Source organism: Macaca mulatta, chromosome 4 (genome assembly GCF_049350105.2).
Source record: "Macaca mulatta isolate MMU2019108-1 chromosome 4, T2T-MMU8v2.0, whole genome shotgun sequence".
Lineage (NCBI taxonomy): Eukaryota > Metazoa > Chordata > Mammalia > Primates > Cercopithecidae > Macaca > Macaca mulatta.
In genome coordinates, this window is record NC_133409.1 from 98,550,668 (window position 1) to 98,572,593 (window position 21,926).

Below are 21,926 nucleotides of genomic sequence, written 5' to 3' on the forward strand. Positions count from 1 at the left end.
TGAGCATGCCCAGATGGACCAAGTGTTCAAACACAGAGGGAACTAATTGCTCAGACTCAGGAGTGGGAACTGAATTAAAGAAGTGGACATTGCATGGCAGGATCCAGAATCCAAATGGAGTGAGCTTTGACATCACCCCATGGCAGGATCCAGTTAGATCATGCCTTCCGACATCTCCTCATTACAAGATCCAATCAGATCATGCCTTATTACCCTATGCTTATAAAACCTGACCCAGCCCCCTGCTCAGGGAGACACTGCTTTGGGGACTATCCCTGGTGTTCTCCTTACTCCTTATAAATAATAAATCCCCTTGCTAAATCTTCCTTGGTTGTGGTCATTGGGTTGACACCCACCAAGTGACCAAACCTGCCTGTTGTGTGGGCAATAAGTCCTTCCTGAATTACTCTATATGGGAGTCCCAGCATTTAAATTTTATCCTACTGTATGTGAGAGAAATTGCTTTTTTAAATTCACAATGCTACTGCATTCACCAAATGATAATCTCTCTACTGGAACTTAGCACACCTGCCCAAAACAGGAAAAACCTAAGGACACTTCCTTTACTTGTTTTCTATAGCAATAAATACTGAAATAATTAATTATATGTCTGATGTAGAAATGAATAAAGACAGATACAGAAGCGTGTTTAGGCTTCATCCAAGAAACCTTTCCCCTTTTAATCAGTTTGCTCCCTCTCACAGTTTTTTCTTCTCAGACTTGGCTCACTATAATCTGGAATGTACTTTTTAATATTTTGGTTTTCCATGAAAAATCTTACAGCCCAATAGTACCCTGCACAAGGCTGGGAAATCAATAAATGGTTTTTGTAATGAGTTAATTTATTTAGTCTAGAATGATGTCTTTTGTAGTGAAATTTCAGTTGAAGACTTCTAATCAAGAGTTGTTTTGTTCTCCTCAATAACAAGATTAGAAGGTGTTTTCTTTCTTTCTGGCAGAATAAAATCTGCATGTCCTGGTGAAAGCTTAGGAAAGGTATAATTGATGTATTTTTGAAATGCCATCCTGGTTTCCTGTAATTCCTCCTCTAGGAAATCTTTCCAATTTGTCATGATTCCCAGTTGTTTTGCTATAGACAGCAGCTCCCCCTGGGTGTTGGCCAGTGTATCCATCACATTGCCAAGAGTGGCCTGATGTGTTTTCTCTGCTTCTTGAAGCACTTCCTGTACCTCTTCTTGCTTCTGCCTCTGAGCTATGCCATAGAGGACGTTCATTTCATGTTCTTTTTCCCTCATCAGTTGGGCCACACTGGTCTTCTCATCCTTAGTAACTGTGATACCAGTATTCACAATTTCCTCCGTGGCTTTGCTACAAAGGATAATATGGATTTATAAGTTAGATGGATTGGCCACTAAAAACAAAATAATTTCATCTTTAAACACAGATGACTGAGTAATTGTTGAGATGAGCCACCAGCCTGAGACAGGCTGATACAAATGAGCTTTTGGATTGCATTAGCTGTTAACAAACAAAACATGTTTTCAGAGCAAGGACGCTTCCTATGTACTTACCTGCTGTGGGTTAGGGTGAGGCCACTAATCTAACATCTAATGGCAACTTTAGAAACCTGAGACCACCTTTTTCAGGAAAATATACATGCATTGTGCTTAAAAATGAGGAGATAGGGTCAGAGTTCCAAACTCTGTAGAGAAAGTATTTCTTTATATTAATCCAGCTGCTGACCTTTAGCCAGAGATGAAAAAACTTTATACTCACAGGATAGATTTAGCTTTAATCTTGATTTTTATCTGAGCAATACTCTATGACAGTCACCTCAAACTTTTTGGTCTCGGGAACTCTTTACACTCTCAAAATTATTGAGGAAACCAAAGAGCTTTCATTTATACGAGTTATAGGTACTGACATTAACAGTTATATAAACGAAAAGGGAGACATTTTAAAAATATTAAAAATCTCTTACGAAAAACATTTTCCAAAACGATGAAATATTTCATGAGAAGAATGGTATAATTTAACTTTTTTTTTTTTTTTGAGACAGTGTCTTGCTCTGTCACCCAGGCTACAGCACAATGGCCTGACCCTGGCTTACTGCAACCTCCAGTTCCCAGGTTCAAGTGATTCACACGCCTCAGCCTCCAGAGTAGCTGGGATTACAGGTGTGCATCACTACACCCAGCTAATTTTTATATTTTTAGTAGAGATGGGATTTCACCATGTTGGCCAGGCTGGTCTTGAACTCCTGACCTCAAGTGATCCACCCGCCTTGGCCTCCCGAAGTGCTGGGATTACAGGTATGAGCCACTGCACCCAGCCTAATTTTAATTTTTTTTTTGCAAAACTCTTTAATCTCCAGCTTAGTAAAAGCTGAATTTTCATACTGTTTCAATTTATTGTGATATCACAAAACCCTGGAGAACACTATTTTATATTCATAGGAGACTAAGAGTGAAAAAGGCAAATAAAGTCTTAGTGTTATTAAGAAAATAGTTTTAATCTCATGGACTGCCTCCGTAAAGAGTCTCAGGGACCTTGAAGGGTCTCTGGACCACACATTCAGAAGCACTGCTAAATGATTAATAGACTTCTGGCTATAATGTAGGGAATTATATATAATTTATAGCAGCCAACCATGTTGACCTCTTACCATGTCCAAGCAGGTTAATGAGCATTCTATGCATACATTAATTCAATGAATCCTCAAAAACAATTCTGTAGTGTGGTTCCATTACTATGCTCTTTTTATGAAGAAGACATTGAGCTCAGGGAGTTAAGTAATTTGTCTAAGTTTGCTTAATAAGTAAAAGAGGCAAAATCTGCAACACAACTCAGGCAGTCTGAGTCCAGGACAAAAGCTCTTAGCCACTGTGATACATTTCCGGTGGATTTCTGCAGTTAACACAGTTTGAGCAGAACCTCAAAGATTTGAGGTTTTAAGATCTCAAATGTATGATTGTTAATAAAAATCCTCCCCCTCTGCCTCCCAGTCTAATACAGCCTTTCCAAGATTTACCACTGGCCCAATCTCCTAAATTCCATCCTCCAAGATGCAATTCTCTCATCTTCTCTGAGTCTTTCCACTTGACTTTCAAACCTGACAGACTTCCCTAGTCTTGAAGTAAATCACATGTTTCTTTAGCCTCTGTAGCCACTAAACTATTTCTCTTCTTCCTTTTCCCACCAACTATTTCCAATATTAATAACAAGGGTAATGATTTTTGAGTGCTTACTGTATTGCAGGAACTGTGGTAAGCATTTTACATGCATGATATCTCATTTAATTTTCACAATAACCCATTGAAGCTGATATTTTATTTATTTATTTAGAGATGAATCTTGCTCTGTTGTCCAGGCTGGAGTGCAGTGGCACCATCTTGGCTCACTGCAACCTCCGCCTCCCAGGTTCAAGTGATCCTTCTACCTCAGTCACCCACGTATCTGGGATTACAAGTGTGCACCACCACACATGGCTAACTTTTGTATTTTTAGTAGAGACACGGTTTCACTATGTTGGCCAGGCTGGTCTTGAACTCCTAACCTTAAGTGATCCACCCTCCTCGGTCTCCCAAAATGCTGGGATTACAGGTGTGAGCCACCGTGCCCGGCCTATTTTTATTTATAACCTGTGACTATTCCCTTGTAACAGGTGGGAAATGGAGGCTTAGAGAAGAGTGAGTTGTTCAGTGTCACACAACTGAGCAAGCTGGAGAGTTCCTGCCCTTAATCATTACCTGCTTCAAGCTCGAGTGGGCACTATAAATTTTTTGTCAGGAGGGCAGCACAATGAAAATAACATTTTAGACTTGTTATTCAGGTAACAGTGGGTGAACTGAATCTTAGTGGGGTGAGCTAGAGAGACCAATTGTATCATTTCATAATATTCTTGAGGTGCAACGATGAGGGTCTGAACTAATGACAAAAGAGAGGGTTGGGAAGAGGAAGAGAAAGGGTTAAGCCTAGGAAATATTAAAAAGTCATAGCTGCCAGAATCTGTGACTGCAAAGATACAGGGGATGTGGGAAAAAGAGGAATCGAAACCAACTTGCTAATTTTCAACCTGGGTCACAGTGGAATGGAGGTTCCATTAATAGAAGTGATGCTGTGTATAGAGTGGGCAGTGTGCATCGACACACATTCTTAGGATTTAGTCTGATGTCTGATAACATCCTCAGGCTGTCGATGAGATTGTCAGGGTGATGACCAGGGACCAATCTCCAAAGAGGAAGCTGTGCTCCCTGTGTCCTCTGACACAAGCAGGCATGAGTTTCCTGCCAAGTGGGGCTGACTCTCCTCTCACTCAAATGGGAGGTTTCATTTATGGGCTAACTGGAAGGTTCTACCAGAATTGAGCTCAGGTAAAACTGATCCAGTAACATATATCTCGGATGACTCCAGCTCCCAACCTCAATGACAGTCCCTTTCAGACTCCCTGATATCAAAATATCTTACTGCTATACAGAATCTGGTACTTAAAAAATCTTTCCAACTTTTCTTTCTTCTTTTTTTTTTGGTTTTAAACAGGGTCCCACTCTGTTGCCCAGGCTGGAGTGCAGTGGTATCATCTTGACTCACTGCAAACTCTGCCTCCTGGGCTCAAGCAATCCTCCCACCTCAGCCTCTGGAGTAGCTGAGACTACAGGCATGTGCCACCATGCCCAGCTAATTTTTGTATTTCTTGTAGAGACAGGGTTTTGCCATGTTGGCCAGGCTCGACTCAAGTGATCCTCCTACCTCAGCCTCCCAAAGTGCGGGGATTACAAGCACAAGCCGCCGCGCCCAGACCCAACTTTTCCCAGCCTGCCTTAGTGCTTGAATATTTGATCCTTTGGTTTAAGGTCTGAGTGACTCTGAATTTCATTCTGATGAGTTCCCTGAAGTTGTGGAATTAAAGCCAGGAGTGGTGTGGGGTGCAGTGCATCGAGGGTGTGACCCGGAATGCCCATTTATCTTTGTATCTCCCCTGCCTAGTGTGGTGCCCGTTGTGGATACAACAGGCAATCAATAAATGTATGAATGAATAAATGGGTAATACAGATGAAGTTCTCTCTAAATCATGTTGTGCTGAATAACACTAAATTTTAAAGCAGATATGTTGGAACATTACAAAAGCTTAAAAGAATTCATGAGGCTGGGCGTGGTGGCTCATGCCTGTAATCCCAGCACTTTGGGAGGCAGAAGCAAGTGGATCACCTGAAGTCAGGAGTTCGAGACCAGCTTGGCCAACATGGAGAAGCCCCATCTCTACTAAAAATACAAAAATTAGCTGGGCATGGTGGTGAGTACCTGTAATCCCAGCTACTTGGGAGGCTGAGGCAGGAAAATTGCTTGAACCTGGAAGGCGGAGGTTGCAGAGAGCAGAGATCGCATCACTGCACTTCAGCCTAGGCAACAAAGCAAGACTCTCTCTCAAAAAAAAAAAAAAAAAAAATTCATGCTTAAAAAGGATTCTTAATATAAGCAAAATATTTGCCATAGGAAAATAGCCAATTCTTGGGATATGTGTAAAATGTTTTTCAATGTACATAAATTAGTCTACCTGTATTTTTTTTTTTTTTTTAACTGAAAGAGGGCCTAGAAAGCTTATCATATGAGAAAGAACTGTGAAAGAACTAGGTATTAGTACATTTTGGTTTTTCCTTCCCTTCTTCAAATTAAATCTTGGACATATTCTCTCTCCTCAAACATTTGAAGAATCACCATGCACAGAGAAGGAGCAGGGCCAGAAGCCAAGGGTAAAGGTGAGGCCCAGAGTTTCTGGATCCACATAAGGAAGAACATGACAAGTAGAGGTGTTCAGCATGTGGACCAACCACCTCAACCAGCAACATAAGGAGGCTCACCAATGACTGGCTGGCAGAAGGAATGGCATGTCCAGCTCCATAACCCCCCCAATGCCCATTCCGACGTGAAGTGAATGTCTATGCTTTCTGTAAGCAGTGAGGTTCTTCTGCCCTCTCTATCTTTATGAGGCTGTACACTTGTAATTTTGAAATACACACTGTATTTCAGGGTGGCACTGGCCAGAAAAGTAACTATTTTCAAAATAGTTGTAGTGTGTGTCCAAATTTACAGGATTCAGTCTGATATTTTATAAAACAGACTCTTGGAGAATGAAAACAAGTTACTAAATAAAATCATCATCTGATATGTAATAACTCAATCTTAACTGATAGGGAAAAAATAAACCATGGAAAATCCATACTAGCAATTGATCCTTTGCCTGGTTAGTCTGTAAATAAGCTATTAATCTACTTTTCATTAGAACTATAGGACTGTTAGCACTATTTCAATCAGGTACAAGCATTGTGTTTACCAGTAACCTATATTCTGATTTTCTACCTGGGACATGGGGAACTCCTGGTTCTCTGATCTGGCAGGAGGCTGCAGGCATTTCAGAAGTTAGGTAGGTGAGGGACATCTCCAGATGCTAGCATTCAGCAGTGCATTTCTATCCCCGGGTTATTAACACTCTTGAACCTCCCCTTGGTGCTGCCTCATTATACATCACGCTTTCTCCTTCCATGTCTTTGCTCATTCTGTTCTCATTCTTTTACCTCTCTCACAGGTGGGACCTCCTACCTTCTCTCTAAGGCCCAACCCATGACAAACTTCCTCCAAAAAACCGACCTCACTACATACCCCACCCATACTGCTTGATCTTTCCAGGACTTTGAACTCTTCCAGCACCTATGTGCTATTTGTACCAGCCCATCCAGCCTTGCTTGTTGGGGGCAGCCATGCTCCAGTGATTTTACACAGTGTTGAGAAAGAGCCCTTAATTTGTGCCACATCCACAGAATGTACTTGAGGAGCTCTGTTGAAGTGAACAAATCCTCTAGAAAACTCACATAGCTTCTCTATCTCTAGAGCAGGTAGCATAATGGAAGGTCATAAGCTTTGACATCATAAAGGCCAGGGTTCAAATCAGGCCCTGTCACCTCTTTCCTCTGTGACTTTTGGCAGTTTACTTAGTTTCCCTTTAAGGCCTTAACCCTCCAGGGTCTTTGCCTGAAGATATGTAGGATGATACAATCTCCTAGGAAGGGATATGCAGATACAAGAAGGAGTATACAAAAGGCCTTGCATGTGCTGGGTATTGAATAAGGGAAGTTGTCAGTAGGAATTGCAGCCATGACCACAAAAAGTCCTGAGTGGTTATTTCATTCATGCCTTGCCTTGGGCTAGAAAACAATTAGAACCTTTACAAACAGAGACTTTTTTTTTTTTTTTTTTGAGAGGAAGTCTCACTCTGTCGCCCAGGCTGGAGTGCAGTGGCGAGATCTTGGCTCACTGCAAGCTCCGCCTCCCGAGTTCACGCCATTCTCCTGCCTCAGTCTCCCGAGTAGCTGGGACTACAGGTGCCCGCCACCACACCTGGCTAATTTTTTTGTATTTTTAGTAGAGACGGGGTTTCACCTTGTTATCCAGGATGGTCTAGATCTCCTGACCTCGTGATCCACCTGCCTTGGCCTCCCAAAATGCTGGGATTACAGGCCTTAGCCACCGCCCCCAGCCTTTTTTTTTTTTTAACTTTAAGAGAAAGAGTCCAGTGTCTCCTGGGCAACCTGTTTAGAATCTAATCACCTCAATCCACAAAAAAGTTTTCTATATAGTTAACAAATTTCTCATGATATATAAGTGTTCTGAATCCTTAAGTCTTGATGAAAGTTTATAAGATCTGGTGTGCTGAAGAGTGGCTTCGACTAACTGCAAGAAATTTAAACCATTTGTTCAATAAATATTTCAAGAATGCCTACCATGTGCCAGACTTTCTTCCAGGCACTTGGGAAACATCAATAAACAAAATGGGCATTCTAGCTGGATATATTTTAACACTACACATGGCAGTTCCTTAATCCTAGTCTACGGATTCAATAAAAGGCAGACATTGAAAACCTTCCATCAAACCTCACAGAGGAAAGGGCTGGAGGGGGTGCAAAAACAATCTAGCAAGAGAGGGAGGAGACCGCAAGTGTGTGTGAGGAGGGGACCCAGAGGGTCCCATGGGTGCCTGCACAGCTCCTGCAGATGCCCGGCAGGAGAAAAAGGAAAAGAGGATCCACCTTCCAGTGCATTGAGCCACGACTCATTCCCTAACCCCCTCCTGGTATCCCCTCTCATCTTCGTCTTCTACCTCCACAATGACCTTCCTGTAGTCTATGCAGGAAGAGAGGTACCAGTTAAACTGTCACAGCTGCAGCTCTCATTCTCATTTATCTGTACCTCCTCCAGGATCTTACCTGTGTCCCTGTTCTAAAGAGTTCTAATGAAAAAGATTTTACCCATTAATTATATAGAAATGGATTTGTTTGTTAACTCAAGCAGCAAAGCAAAAGGGACCAGTCACAAAGGCCAAATAGGGAGGTCTCAGTCTCAGCTCTGCTGCTACAAATCAGTGATCGTGGGCAGGTAAATGACCTGGTACAAAAAAATCTGGAAATTACATTTTTTCTCTTGCCCCTGACAATCCCTGAACTCCTAACTGCTGTCCTGTTCCAGCAAATAATCATTACATATATAGAAATAGTTACCTTGGTTGTCTTAAAATATATATATATGTGTGATCTGATCTGTGATTACGCACATACATATGGCTGTAAACACATCAAAAGGGCATGGAAGGATATAGACTCTATTGTTTAAAATAACTGTCTCTGGGAGGCAGGGAGGGTGCAGGGGAAGAAATGCATCAGGACTTGCAATTTTGCTCTATATATTTCCATAATGTCAATTTCTTTTGCAACATATATTACTTGTATAACAAGAAAAAGACCAAAAAGTAACACAAACATAATAGTGTATGATCTAGGCTAGAGAATGTGAAGATTGATTTTAATGATGTGTTTATGGGAAACGATTTCTTGATTCCTGTCCTTGGTTTCTTAAAACTGGTGATACAGAATGAAAAATACCATATTTAGAGAGTAGCTATCTTTCAAGCAGGGACAAGAAGAAGATACGATTGAGGAAGAACACATGAGAGCTTTAGAAAACAGCAATTTTCAATCCCTTAAGCTGAGTGGTAGGTTTTTGAGTATTTACGTTATTATTTTTCTTTAAGCCACACACATACTCTACAATATAAATTGCTCCCTATGTTTGGTATTTTCCATAATAAAAATGTAAAAACACAAAAACTGGGCAATATCTACCTATGTACTGTAACCTTATCTGTTTCTCCAGGTTGATTTTGATAAAGGAAGATACTAATTTGCAAATGAGTTCTCTGGAATACCTTTTCTGGGCCTGGATTGCTTTCTGGGCAATGAGTCTTTCTTCAGCCCTGGCTTTCTCCACAGCTTCCACCTTCTCTCTGTGGCATTCCATCATAATCCTTTGGATTCTGTGGACCATGCGCTGTTCTGCAGCCAAGTGCTCTCTCTTCATTTCGTCATCCATGTTTTGATACATCTCTGTCTTAGTTTTAGCTGTCACTTCCTGAAGCAATGGCAAAACTAGGTTTAGCTATTACAGATTTGATGTCTAAAACCACACATTAAGAGGCTATTTAAACCATAGTTTTATCTATCTGCTGGCAAGTGTACCTGTTAACACTGATGATTTAAAAGAAGAGTGTGTATGATATGGAAAACTTTTATTTATATGATGTTAGGTAGAACCAAAAATATACAAACGATGTAATATAAATATCTACATAGATAATATTGAAAGGGAATATGGAAAAAAGAAAATAGTTGGTATAGAGGGGTAGGGTTAAAGGTCTTTTTTCTTGATTGTTCAAATATTCTAGTATCATAGTATCATTATGCATAATTACATAATGCAATTCTGCTTTAGTAAGCCAGTCCTGGAAAATGGCAGAAATAATTATTATGCCTCCTGAGTGTCTCCTGGGTGGGAGAGAACCTGAGGTTCAGGCAGAAAACAATTGCACGGTATTACAGTCACAGGAATCTGCCCACCTGTCCCCACCATTGTTTCAGCATTCCAACTTATTAGTGTTGAAGGGCCCTTTCTCCTTTGCGGAAGGGACAGGAATAAGTGCTCCATTGTTCCAGGAAGGAGGACCTGAGGAGGGCCTTCAACCAAATAAGTAGACAAAGCACTAGTCAAACCAAGACCTGTGGAAAACAGACCCACAAATTGCGCTCAAGGAAAACCCTGCCACCATTTTGGAAATGCCTACTAATACCACAGTGTGCCTGGCACTCCGAGGCCCAGATGCTACATACACAAGAAGGTGGGGATCTTGGTCCTCAGGGGATTCACTGTCTAGTGGAGGAGGCCAACAACCTAATTGTGCAATACATGTTACAGAAATATAACAATACGTAGAAATATAACATTATAAAGAGGAGGAGCAAATCATTCTGTCCACGTATTTTAAAATTTTCACTTAAAGGTAATTTTTTTTTTTTTTTTGAGACAGGTTCTCATTCTGTTGCCCAGGCTGGGGTGCAATGGCACAATCACGGCTCACTTCAGCCTCGACCTCCCAGGCTCAGGCAATCCTCCCACCTCAGCCTCCCATGTAGCTGAGACTATAGACACTTGCCACCATGCCTGGCTAATTTTTCTATTTTTTGTAGAAATAGGGTTTCACCATGTTGCCCAGGCTTGTCTTGAATTTCTGGGCTCAAGTGATCTGCCCATCTTGACCTCCCAAACTGCTGGAATTACAGGTATGAGCCACTGTGCCTGGCCCAAAGGTAAATGTTTATCTCTATTTGGGAAGACATCAAAAGAACATAGAGAAATTAAGTTATTTCACATAGCACATCAATGGAAGAACTAGGGATAGAAGCCAGGGTTGCTGACTGCCAGTTTCTCACTTCATTCCTGGCTGCGATGCTGGAGTCTTTCAAGAGATTCATCAATTGTACAGTCTTGTAAGACATAGTACAGTGGGTTTTCTTTGGTTTTCAATAGCTGCAGAATCCCTTCTTTAAATGAAATCTTACCCAGAATAGAAAGGAATAAAACCAGTAAGAGTTCTCCTGGCTGAAGATTGCTCAACTCCCTTTAGCACCATTTCTACGGGAGCCCCTGAGAGAGCCAGCTGTTTACAGTGTCCAGAGAGATTCCTCAGCTGAAGCTGAGAGAAAGTCAAGAGAACTCTAAATTATAATGGAAACTGAAATTGCTTCAGCTTCTCAGAAGATTATTTCAACAATTAAAATATTTGTTAAGACAGACCTTTCAGCTTTTTCAAGAGAAAAAGTTCTCAATTTCTCACTTTGGCTACTTCAAGGGTGAAAAGTTAAAAAATGAAACAGACACCAGAAATCAACTTTAAGAATCTCTCCAAAGTGGCCTCAGTTGATATATTTAGAAAATCATTTTAGGAAAACATTGGCCATTTAGAAATGCTAGCTGGGTTTCCTACAGAAGGCTTTGTCTCTTAAATTACTAAAATTTTTTTGGACAAAATATTTTGAATGGAAATGTTTCTAAATGTCTTTAACACCATAAAAAGAACATTATGAAACAATCTAACACTTTCTTGATGATCCAGGCTTGGTAGACAAAGATGAATGGTTGTACTGGGCCAAAAACTTCATGTGGCATTTAATAATTGTTGAAGTTCATAGAGCCACTTGTTATCTGTCATAAACGACCCCAGATTGTTTTGCTTTTTGAAATTTCATCTTTGTTCCTTGTAGGTATCAAATCAAATTTTTCTTTTCTTCAAAGAACAGGAAGATTACTTGCCATCAGGCTGAGGATGCTGCTGTAGCTGCTATCAGTGAGCCCCTTTTTGTTATTTTTACTTTCCAGTATTTAATCTATTTCCAATTTGAAAAATCAAGCAACCCTCCTGGGTGTGGTGGCTCATGCCTATAATCCCAGCACTTTGGGAGGTTGAGGAGGGCAGATCATTTGAGGCCAGGAGTTCAAGACCAGTCTGGCTGCCAGGCCAACATGGCAAAACCCTGTCTCTATTAAAAATACAAACTTAGCTGGGTGTGGAGGTGCACACTTGTAATCCCAGCTACTCGGGAGGCTGAGGCAGGAGAATCACTTGAACTCAGGAGGCAGAGGTTGCAGTGAGCCGAGATCGCACCACTGCACTCCTGCTTGGGCTATAGAGAGACTCCATTTCAAAAGAAAAGAAAACAAAAGAAAAATCAAGCATCTAAGTCTGTTGGGTTTAGGTTGTCAAATAAGCATAATGACATCTGAGTGGGGGTGAAGAGATTCTGCTATGTGTAATAAGCCTGAGTTACTCTCTTGTAGTCAGAGGCCTTTAATTCCTTAGGGAGATATTTTAACTTACTTCTGGGTTTTCAAGTACATTCTCAGTAATTCAGACTGCTGGGTGATGGTTGAGCTTAAGACAGGTGAAGTACTACCATAATATATTCCTATATGAATCATTAATTTTTTTCAGAATGAAATGTATTTAATAGAACTCTTGCAAACATCTGTTGAAGAAGGAAAAAAGTCAGTGTCAATAGGGTGGTGTGAGACTGTTGTATGCCTGAAATTTTTTGGCACAAAGTGATAGTGTTTTTGTTTTTTTTTTTTTAATTTTCAATTTTTGTGGATGCATGAGGTATTTTGGTCTAGGCATACAATGTGTAATAATCACACAAGGTTAAATGGAATATCCCTCACCTCAAGCATTTATCCTTTCTTTGTGTTACAAACAATCCAATTATACTCTTTCAGTCATTTTTAAACATACAATAAATTATTGAATCATAGAATTTAAAAATGACATTCCAGCCCTTTACTTTGGCTGGGTTCTGAAGCAGGTATTCAGATAATTAGAAATTATCTGATTCCTAATTACTAACTAGGAATTCAGATAATTGAACTCAGTCCCTCTTTTATGTAATGATTTAATAAAACCAAAATTCATTTACTGTCTCACATAGCATGTGGAATATATATTTAAAGCTCCAAAAATAATTAAGTAACCTGCTGTTCGTCGGTGTTCTTATTCAATGTAAGGAGGCCTTACATTGCTTTTACTTTTAATGAAATGCTTTTACTGAAATGCATCTTGAGTGAGTCACCCCACATTTTGAGATATTGTAAGAAACAGATTCATGGACTCCATCGTGTTAACTGTACAGATGTTTGACAGGCATTTTTACACAATGTCCCCCTCAGGAGATACTGCTCTGAGGCTTCATAGCTAGGAATATCTGAGCCTCTCAGGTGCCTAATTTGTCTGTACCTTATGGGCATGGTGAGTCACAGCATTTCCCTCTTTGCATTGGCTGCCAGAAAGCTCAAGGTCCAATCAGTGATAACTGCACAGGACATCATGGCATATATACATTTTTAAGTTTTAAATTTACCTATGACTTTATTATATTTCCTACTCTAGTTTTTCATTTATTTTTCCTTTAGCTTTCATCTTCTCATTTACTTTTTGATATTATTGTCTTTCAATAATTTAAACACCTTTTCAAAAGATTACCTATCCATCAAATAAGATCTAGAAATTTTATCTAACAGCATGCATTTGAAACACACCAAACTCCTTTTTTTTTCACACTTTAAAAACTTTATTTATATAAAAAACTCATTTGTTTTTAAAAGCATTAACAAGACAGAAAGAAAAGAGAAAAGGTATGAAGCAGAACACAGGCCCCTTAGCAGTGTTCGGTGGGAAGGTGGGATTTTTGGTTCTCTGGAATTGAATGTTTAGTGTTTTTATAAACGAAAGAGAAAAAAAAAAGTTAAAGGTCCCCAAAAGCCCATGGCTGTTCTATTACCCACACCCTACGGAGAAAAAAGAGCACCAGGAAAAGAGCAGAAGAGGACAAAAGAACTCAAGAGTGGAGCCAGGTCTGGATGGGGCAATTTCCCCTGTGCAGGAAATACACCAAACTCTTTAGAGCAATCCCTGGTGGTCTCGACACATCAGAATTTAATATTTTGCTCTAGAGGAACTTGGTTTTCTGCTATATATTGGTAATCTCAAACTTTAATATGTGTGAGAATCACTTGGGCTGCTGATGGAGTCGGTAGGTCAGAATGAGGCCCAGGAATCTGTATGTCAGGCCCCCACGTGAATAGATTCTGATGCAGGTGGTTCACAGACAAGCCCTGAGAAGCAGTACTGATGTCTGTGTCTTAGTATCCTGCAGATATAACAGGGTGAAATAACCCCACACACTACTCTAGACTAATCATTCCTTCATAAATAAAAAATACCTGAAATGGTGGTATAAATGTAAATTCCCAACCCCTGGACAATTATTTCAGGAAGGTCAATCCCCCTTTAACTATCTACCTTTAACTTTTCTTAGGGCTTCTTTCTACTGAAGCACTAAGTGCATCAACTCCACTCAAAGGCTATGTGGGGTACAATAACATTATTTAAAGAAAGACTTGCATGTGAACCTTGAAACAGGCATCACATTTCCTCATGTCTTTACAACCTAATGCCAGGAAGGACATTCAAAATGTGTATCAACCAGCACAGTAGGGCCCACCTATCTGAATGGCCTCTGGCTGCAGCATTATAGCAGGGAACTAGAGCCCCTTGCCAAGCCATGAGTTATCTTTTTTTTTTTTTTTTTTTGGAGTTATCCTTTTAAATTGCTGGATTGGGAGAGGTCCAGGAGTCTGCTGGGGAAGCAACCAGGGTGACCAAGGTGATAGAGGGCTTAGCGGGTGACTAGTTATCAACTGATAGAGAAGTATTTTAATACTTTAATTGCCAGTATGGCCATACTTGTACATAGCAACTGAAGAGCAGGCCTGCCTAAGACATGCTATAAATGCTCTTCACATTTTAACTGAAATGGGGAATGGGCAGTGGGCCACCACAGCCAACCCCTCAGGCACCATACCAACCCTGGCTGAGGCAGGCCACTGGAGCGAAGCCTTCAGGAGCCCTGGGGAGGAGCTCCCCTTCCTGCCAGCAAGTCCTCTCTGGGTAAAGACAGTTGATTTTTCTCACCTGGTACACATCTAGTATATGGTAGGTGCTCGTTGTTGCAACAATGAATAAATTGGCCTGCAGTCCCTGAACTGCTCATTAGTGTTCTTAAGTTAGGCCAAACCTGGGGCTGGACCTCTGCCACTTTCCTCCAGCTTCTGCCCGTGTATTGTCATACCTGTACCTTATCCTGTCCTGTCCCTCCCTTGACCAAAATGTGAAAATTGATCTGTAACCTTTTCCTTTGAGCAGATTTTGTAATCCAGTTACTGAACTAACAATGAATACTAGGGTCTCCACCTGAAAATTTGTAAGTTACCTAGAGTCATGTACCTGAACAGGCTACAGGTTAGTATCCTTCATCTGTGACATCCGGCCCTGCATTAAATTCTTGAGGGACAGCTCAGATGTCCCTCTTGGCAGCACAGTAAGTGCAAACTTTAGAAAAAAGGAAGAAATCACAGAAGGAGAACAGCCTGCTTCACTTGTTCAACTATTTGAGCACCTACCAAGTCAGGGAATTATGCTGGGCACCAGGGCTAGTCCAGTGATGAGACAGACACCCCTGCTGAAAGCTGCAGTCATGTGGGGGAGTCAGACATTCAACAACTAACCACACAATCATTTATTTAATTACAGTGAAGACTGCTATGAAAAAGATCAGGGTGTCATGGACAGTGTGTAGGTGGCAAGGCAAGGCTGGTCAGGCAAAGCTTCCCTTGGGAAGTAAGCTATGGGTTCTTCTTCACCCATTCATCACTGCTCTAGAGAGCTCAGCATCACTTCTGAGAACCTCCCAGGGATCCCAGCTAATGGCCATGAAACACCAACCTAGATTTTCTTATTATTTTTTTCTCATTCCCTTGCCAACTTTTTTTTTCTTTTTACTAATATAATTACTTTTAAAAGACAACAAGCCACTATAAAAACCTGTAAATCTTTTTGATGTTCCTCTTTCAAAATCTGAATTTCAATTTTGTGTCTGTCATTTGCTTCTTCAAGTGCTTTCTCCACTGCTTGTTTTTGACGTTCATTAGCCTTTGAAAGAAAGAGTCCATTTATCTATTAATGTAGCAGAATAAGCACAGGGCAACTTGGCTTATTCGGGATGTTAGTAAATCAGGTTTTCAAATTTACTGAAAATTAGCAACCACCATGGAGTCCCTAATTTCTTGCCCCATTCCCATCTCAAGCCTCCCATATCAAACTGTCTGCCTTAGCCAGAGATGCTCTAACGCATCCCAATCCAGGGCTAGCCTTGCCGTTTCTGGAATCGCTAAAGGCAAGGCAGCTTTACTATATGTAGGCTGCTGGGTTGCCTTTTCTCTTTGGCACTTTATTTCTTGCTTGATTGACTCTCAAAGTAACATATGTGCATTGTGGAAAATCTGGAAAACACAGTGAAGTGAAAAGATGTACAAAGCTAGAAGGAGCCGAGTAAAGAGGCAGAGTACCATCCAGGTTCCCCGCATTAGGTCCTCAGAAAGAACTTCAACTCTATTTGAAATGAATACACAGAACACTAGACCAACTTACATTCAAATTGTAGACTATTTACAAAAGCATCACCTTGTATAATTGATGTATAATTGATGGTTCACAATCAGTTTGAATTTTACCACTAATAAAAATAGATGACTACAAAGATTTTGAGATAAATCAAAATCTGGGGTATACAGAACTGGAGTATTCATACAGAACTGGAGTATTATGTATGTTCAAAACATTTTCATAACAAGCTTTTGCTGGCATTAATACTGAACAATGCTAATACTATTTGCTATAATGTCTATTTTATAAAGAAACTGAGAAACATTTTTCTAAGCACAGTGGCTTGTTCTGCTCTCAAGGAGCTGTAATTCTCTTTAGGAAGTTATTGATGTCATTCTATGATTGGAAGAAGTGGGGCTACAGGATTGAGGCTTTGCTTCAGTTTGATGCCTTGGATCCCAATGTCAGCCCTGATATTTAAATTGCCCTTATAGCGCTCAGCAGTCGTATGGACAAGGTATTAAGGATTTTGGAGAGAGGGGAGGAAAAGGGGAGTAGGCCATAGAGAAGCATTTGAAGAAACAGGAGTGTTACATGCTCCACAAATGGATAGTCTATATATTAAATGTTAGGCCATAAGAAACAACTATCAACAAGGAGTCTTCTTAGTTATTTTTTTTTTCTTTTTAGTTCTGGTTTCAATCAAATGAAAATAAAGGGAGCAGGAGTCCTCCATACAGAGAGGGCAGCTGAGAAGGAAGGAAGCGCCTGATGATGCCAGCTTCTTACTAAGCATCTACTGTATGCCAGGCATATTATTTCACTGAACCCTCCCAACTATCCCACAGAATGGGTACTATTATTCCTCTTTTACAATGCAGAAACCAAGACTACAGAGGTTGTAGAACTTTCCCACAGTCCCACAGCTAGCCAGGATTCAGTCAGTTCTGACCACTACACTATACAGTTGTTTCAGACAAATCCAAAATGTGAAAGAATTGTAAAGATGGACTTTGGGTTGACATGTAACTTCTTTTACCTGAGCCCATACTTCAGCTTCTGCTTTTGCAATGCGTTCTCTGAGTATATCTTCTTGAAACTTCTCTTCTTTTTTCAGAATATTTGCCCCAATATCTGTGTATGTGAAGAGCAATGGTCACAAACCTCCACCGATTGCTTCCTGGCTTTCCTTTCCACCATTATGTAGTTATTTATGAGGGCTACTTAGGAGATACATCCTTTTAGGAGATGTCAGTATATATATTTCAAAGATACCCATTGAAAGAGTAAGTTTTTCTCTAATTAGGAGGGAATTCACAGCACTGTCAGGCCTGGATAGAGTTGGTCATTCCTCTCATCACAACCAGTCCACAACCAGCAGACAACTGGGGAGGTGAAATAAATGCCCTGAAGAAAGGGACACATTTTGTTCACTCAAAGTAGAATGATGAGTGAATATTCAAGAGGTCTTAGCACATTATACAGCTCTCTCTCTCTCCCCCTGTTCCTATTTGGGTGCTAGTGCTAGCATCAGGAGAGGCGAAGTGGAATGCCTTCAACACATTACATGCCTTTCTTTAGTCTGTGGTTCTTTGTGGGTTTAACTGCTTCAGTATGGAGTGAGCTAAGGGGTAGAAGTTTACTATTTTTCAGCCAATGATCTAATTTGATTTCCAGATAATAACGTTCCCATAATAATATCCTCTCTACCCAGACAAGGTAATAAAAGTCTAGAGGAGGTTAGAGGACCACGCAATATCAGATAGCCAGGTCTTTCTCCACTGGTATTTCTTTCTTTTTCTTTTCTTTTCTTTTTTTTTTTTTGAGAGGGAGTCTTGCTTTGTAGCCCAGGCTGCAGTGCAGTGTCGCAATCTCAGCTCACTGCAACCTCCGCCTCCCGATTCAAGTGATTCTCTTGCCTCAGCCTCCTGAGTAGCTGGGATTACAGGCGCCCACCACCATGCCTGACTAATTTTTGTATTTTTAGTAGAAACGGGCTTTCACCATGTTGGTCAGGCTGGTCTCAAACTCCTGACCTCAAGTGATCTGCCCACCTCGGCCTCCCAAAGTGCTAGGATTAGAGGCGTGAGTCACCGTGCCTGCCCTTCCTCTGGGATTTCTATGCTGAAGATAATAGATTCTTAGAGCTATCTTGATCCACATTCCTCCTTTCCCAGCGGCTGGAGTAAGTCTAGCTGCAGCAGTAAACCATTAAGCCAACTCACTAAAAGGGTAAGCATGGACAGACTGAAAGCCTTGATGCCAGATTTCCCTTGGGTTTCTCTGTTAAAAGAGTCAAGAAATTCCATTTTATGCAATCTATTCTGAGTTAATGTTTCTGTCACTAGCAATTAAAAGTATATGTTTGATGGCAGAGAGTCTCCTACTAGTTCATCAGTGAATCTTAAAAACACAGGGCAGCATATATTACAGTAGAGATGGACACATACTGCAAAAGCCCAACATTGTATAGAAATAATTAGAAAAGATTTTCTAGGACAAAATGTGACTAAGCATGGACCATCAATGTATTGAACTTCATAAAAATATGATACAGGCGTAGGCTACCGCTATCCTCTTTCATGTTTAAATCCCACTGGTTTTATTAGTTGTTTTCAACCCTGATTGTACAACAGGACTCCTGCAAAGCTTTTAGTGCACGTACTGTAAAAGGAAAAAACTATTAATAAACAACTTGGATGAATCTCAAGGGCATTATGCTGAGCAAAGAAAGCCAATCTCAATGGGTTATATAATGTATGATTCTTTAGATAGCATACTCAGTGATAAAATTATAGTGATAGAAAACAGATTAGTGGTTGTCAGGGGTTCAAGTTTGGGGAGAAGAGAATGACAGCTAAGGGGTAACACGAGGGAGTTCCTTTGTGGTGATGGAACAGCTCCATGTTGTGATTGTGGTGACGGTTACATTAACATACACAAGTGATAAATTTCATAAAACTATATGCCTGGGGGAAAAAAGTATACATAAGGTCTGTACCTGAGTTAACAGTATTGTTTCAATGCCAATGTTCCGGCTTTGACAAAGTGCCAGGATTACATAAGATATCAATGGAAGCTGGATGAAGAGTACAAGGGAACTCTGATATATTTTGCAACTTGTGAGTCTTAAACTATCTTGAAATAAAAAAGGTTATTTAAACATGAAGGAAAAAATACACATGCTTAATCCTGACTGTAGAGGTCCTAATTTAGTGGCTCTGTGTTAGATTAGTATTAAATCCAGTGGGTCTGTGTTTGGATATCTGTATTAATGTATTTTTCAAAGTTCTATATAGTGCACTGCCAGGATTGAGAACTACTGTCCTATGAAATACTAGCTCTTCTATGGACATTTCAACATGCTTTTGAACTTACTTATAAAGAACAGAGAATTTCAACTTTTTTTCTTTTTAACTTAAAACAGTTCAGCGACAAATAAAGGTCACTGAATAGAAAAGATTAATTTCTAACAATAGATTTAACTTATCCACTTAAGGTTTGGGTTAGATATTCCATAAGGCACAAGGAAATCAATCATTAAGGTATATCTAAGAATGGAGATATACTGTCCTGGGTATGAAAAGTCACTTTAGAGATTATAATGAATCATTCATACTAAGCATTTACTAAATGCTAAAAAACAATTTTGGTATTGATGTTTTTAGAGGATGATTCCAATTTGATCTCCCCCTACATTTTAGTTTTTTTTTCCAAACACCTCTCCAGCTTCTTATATTTTCAAATATCAGAAGTGAAATGAAATCACCTCAGTTTACCATTTTAAAGGAAGAGAGGATCAGAGGAGTATTTTGAGAGTCCTTAGGAAAATACTTACAAGGCTCAAGGTCAGATTGAAAACTCTTATGAGAATAAAAGAGAGACGGAAACCTATAGCACAATTTGATTTGCTTATGTATTATACATATGTATGTATATACAGTAAAAGTCCTCATGTTATCTATATGTATCTACTTTTATGCCACTAGCTACTATTTAAAGGTTATAGTTTCTTTTACCCATTTATTAGGGTACTTTAAATTTTTTTTTTTTTTTTTTTTTTTTTTTTGAGGCAGAGTCTCGCTCTGTCACCCAGGCTGGAGTACAGTGGCGTGATCTCAGCTCACTGCAACCTCCACCTCCTGGGTTCAAGCTATTCTCTCACCTCAGCCTCCCGAGTAGCTGGGATTACAGGCACATGCCACCATGCCTGCCTAAATTCTTTTAGTAGAGACGGGGTTTCGCCATGTTGGCCAGGCTGGTCTTGAACTCTTGGCCTCAAGCGATATGCCCACTTTGGCCACCCAAAGTGCTGGGATTACAGGTGTGAGCCACTGTGCCCATCCAATTAGGGTATTATTTAGAGATAATATTTCCTCTCCTACACATACTGAAAGGTGCCCAAGTATGGCCAAGGGCAAAATGAACTCACATTTACTATTATGTGCTAGGATTTATAATAGATACGAATACTTCATTAAAGTCTCATAACAATCTGTAAGATAGGTATTAGTATCTTTATTTCCACATAAGGAAACAGATTGAGAGACTAAATACCCTGCCCAATACACACAACTATAAGTGGAGAAGCTGTATTCCAACCCATATTCTTCTCAAACATCCCTGTACAGACAAGCAACTCTGAAGAGAAAAAAGCTGATAAAAGTCTGTGTACCAGAAAGAATGACACATAACGCTATGAAGTGTTACAACAAAGGAAAACAATAAAGTCACTTACCTAGTATGTCTTTGTGAGTGTAAAAGCGTGTCTTCAGTGGCTTGTATTCATGGATCCGTTTGAAGGTTTTTCCAAAAGGGGCTGGTGGGATTATTTTATTACAAACAGCACAGCAAACAAAGCTGTTGTAATCTGAATTTCTGATCATAGTTAAATTTCAGATGTCTTCTCCTATTTACAGTTAAAATAATCTTAGAATCAGAAAAAGTCGTTTCAAGAAAAGCTGACAGTTTAAGAAAGCTGGAAGAGGTTCAGGGTTTTAGGATGTTAGAGGCTGGTAAGGATTAAATGGTTCACATGATTAGGTAGTGGTTATGTGTCTAACTTAAAGAATGGTACTAAAAGCCCCTGCCATAGAAGGTATGGGCACCAGATTTGGGAAGATTTAAGCAGTTGCTCCTTCCCAAACTCTAGCATTAAGTTGTTAACTTACTTAGCAACTGTTGCTAGGTAAGACAAGCTTTGCTCATAAAAGCAACTTCAAATAATGACAAAAGGGAGCATGATACAGCCATTCATTTTCCTGATACTTTCTATATTAGTTTCCTATTGCTGCTGTCTTACTCTGTTTTCTGTTGCTTATAATAGAATGCCTGAAACTGGATAGCTTATAAAGAAAAGGAAATTATTTCTTACAGTTTATGGAGGCTGAGAAGTCCAAGGTGGAGGAGCTGCATCAGGTAAGAATCGTCTTGATGGTGGGAACTCACTGAAGAGTCCTCAGGTAGTACAGGGTATGACATGGCCAGGGGCTGAGCTCACATGCTAGCTCAGGCCTCTCTTCCTCTTCTTATAAAGCCACCAGTTCTCCTTCCATGATAATCCATTAATCCTTTAACCCATGAATGAATTCAC

At 40.1% G+C, this 21,926-nt stretch overlaps 1 protein-coding gene across 1 annotated transcript; it reads right to left on the reverse strand.

Annotated features, from left to right (window-relative positions):
• Positions 1-782: 782 nt before the first annotated feature.
• On the reverse strand, positions 783-21,502 carry C4H6orf163 (chromosome 4 C6orf163 homolog). The gene is made up of 5 exons (XM_028847375.2): positions 21,072-21,502; positions 17,373-17,467; positions 15,773-15,880; positions 9,215-9,417; positions 783-1,329 (listed from the first exon to the last, which is right to left on the reverse strand). Exons 1-5 carry the CDS (start codon positions 21,217-21,219, stop codon positions 894-896), a joined length of 990 nt encoding a protein of 329 aa, XP_028703208.2. The 5' UTR covers positions 21,220-21,502; the 3' UTR covers positions 783-893.
• Positions 21,503-21,926: the final 424 nt, after the last annotated feature.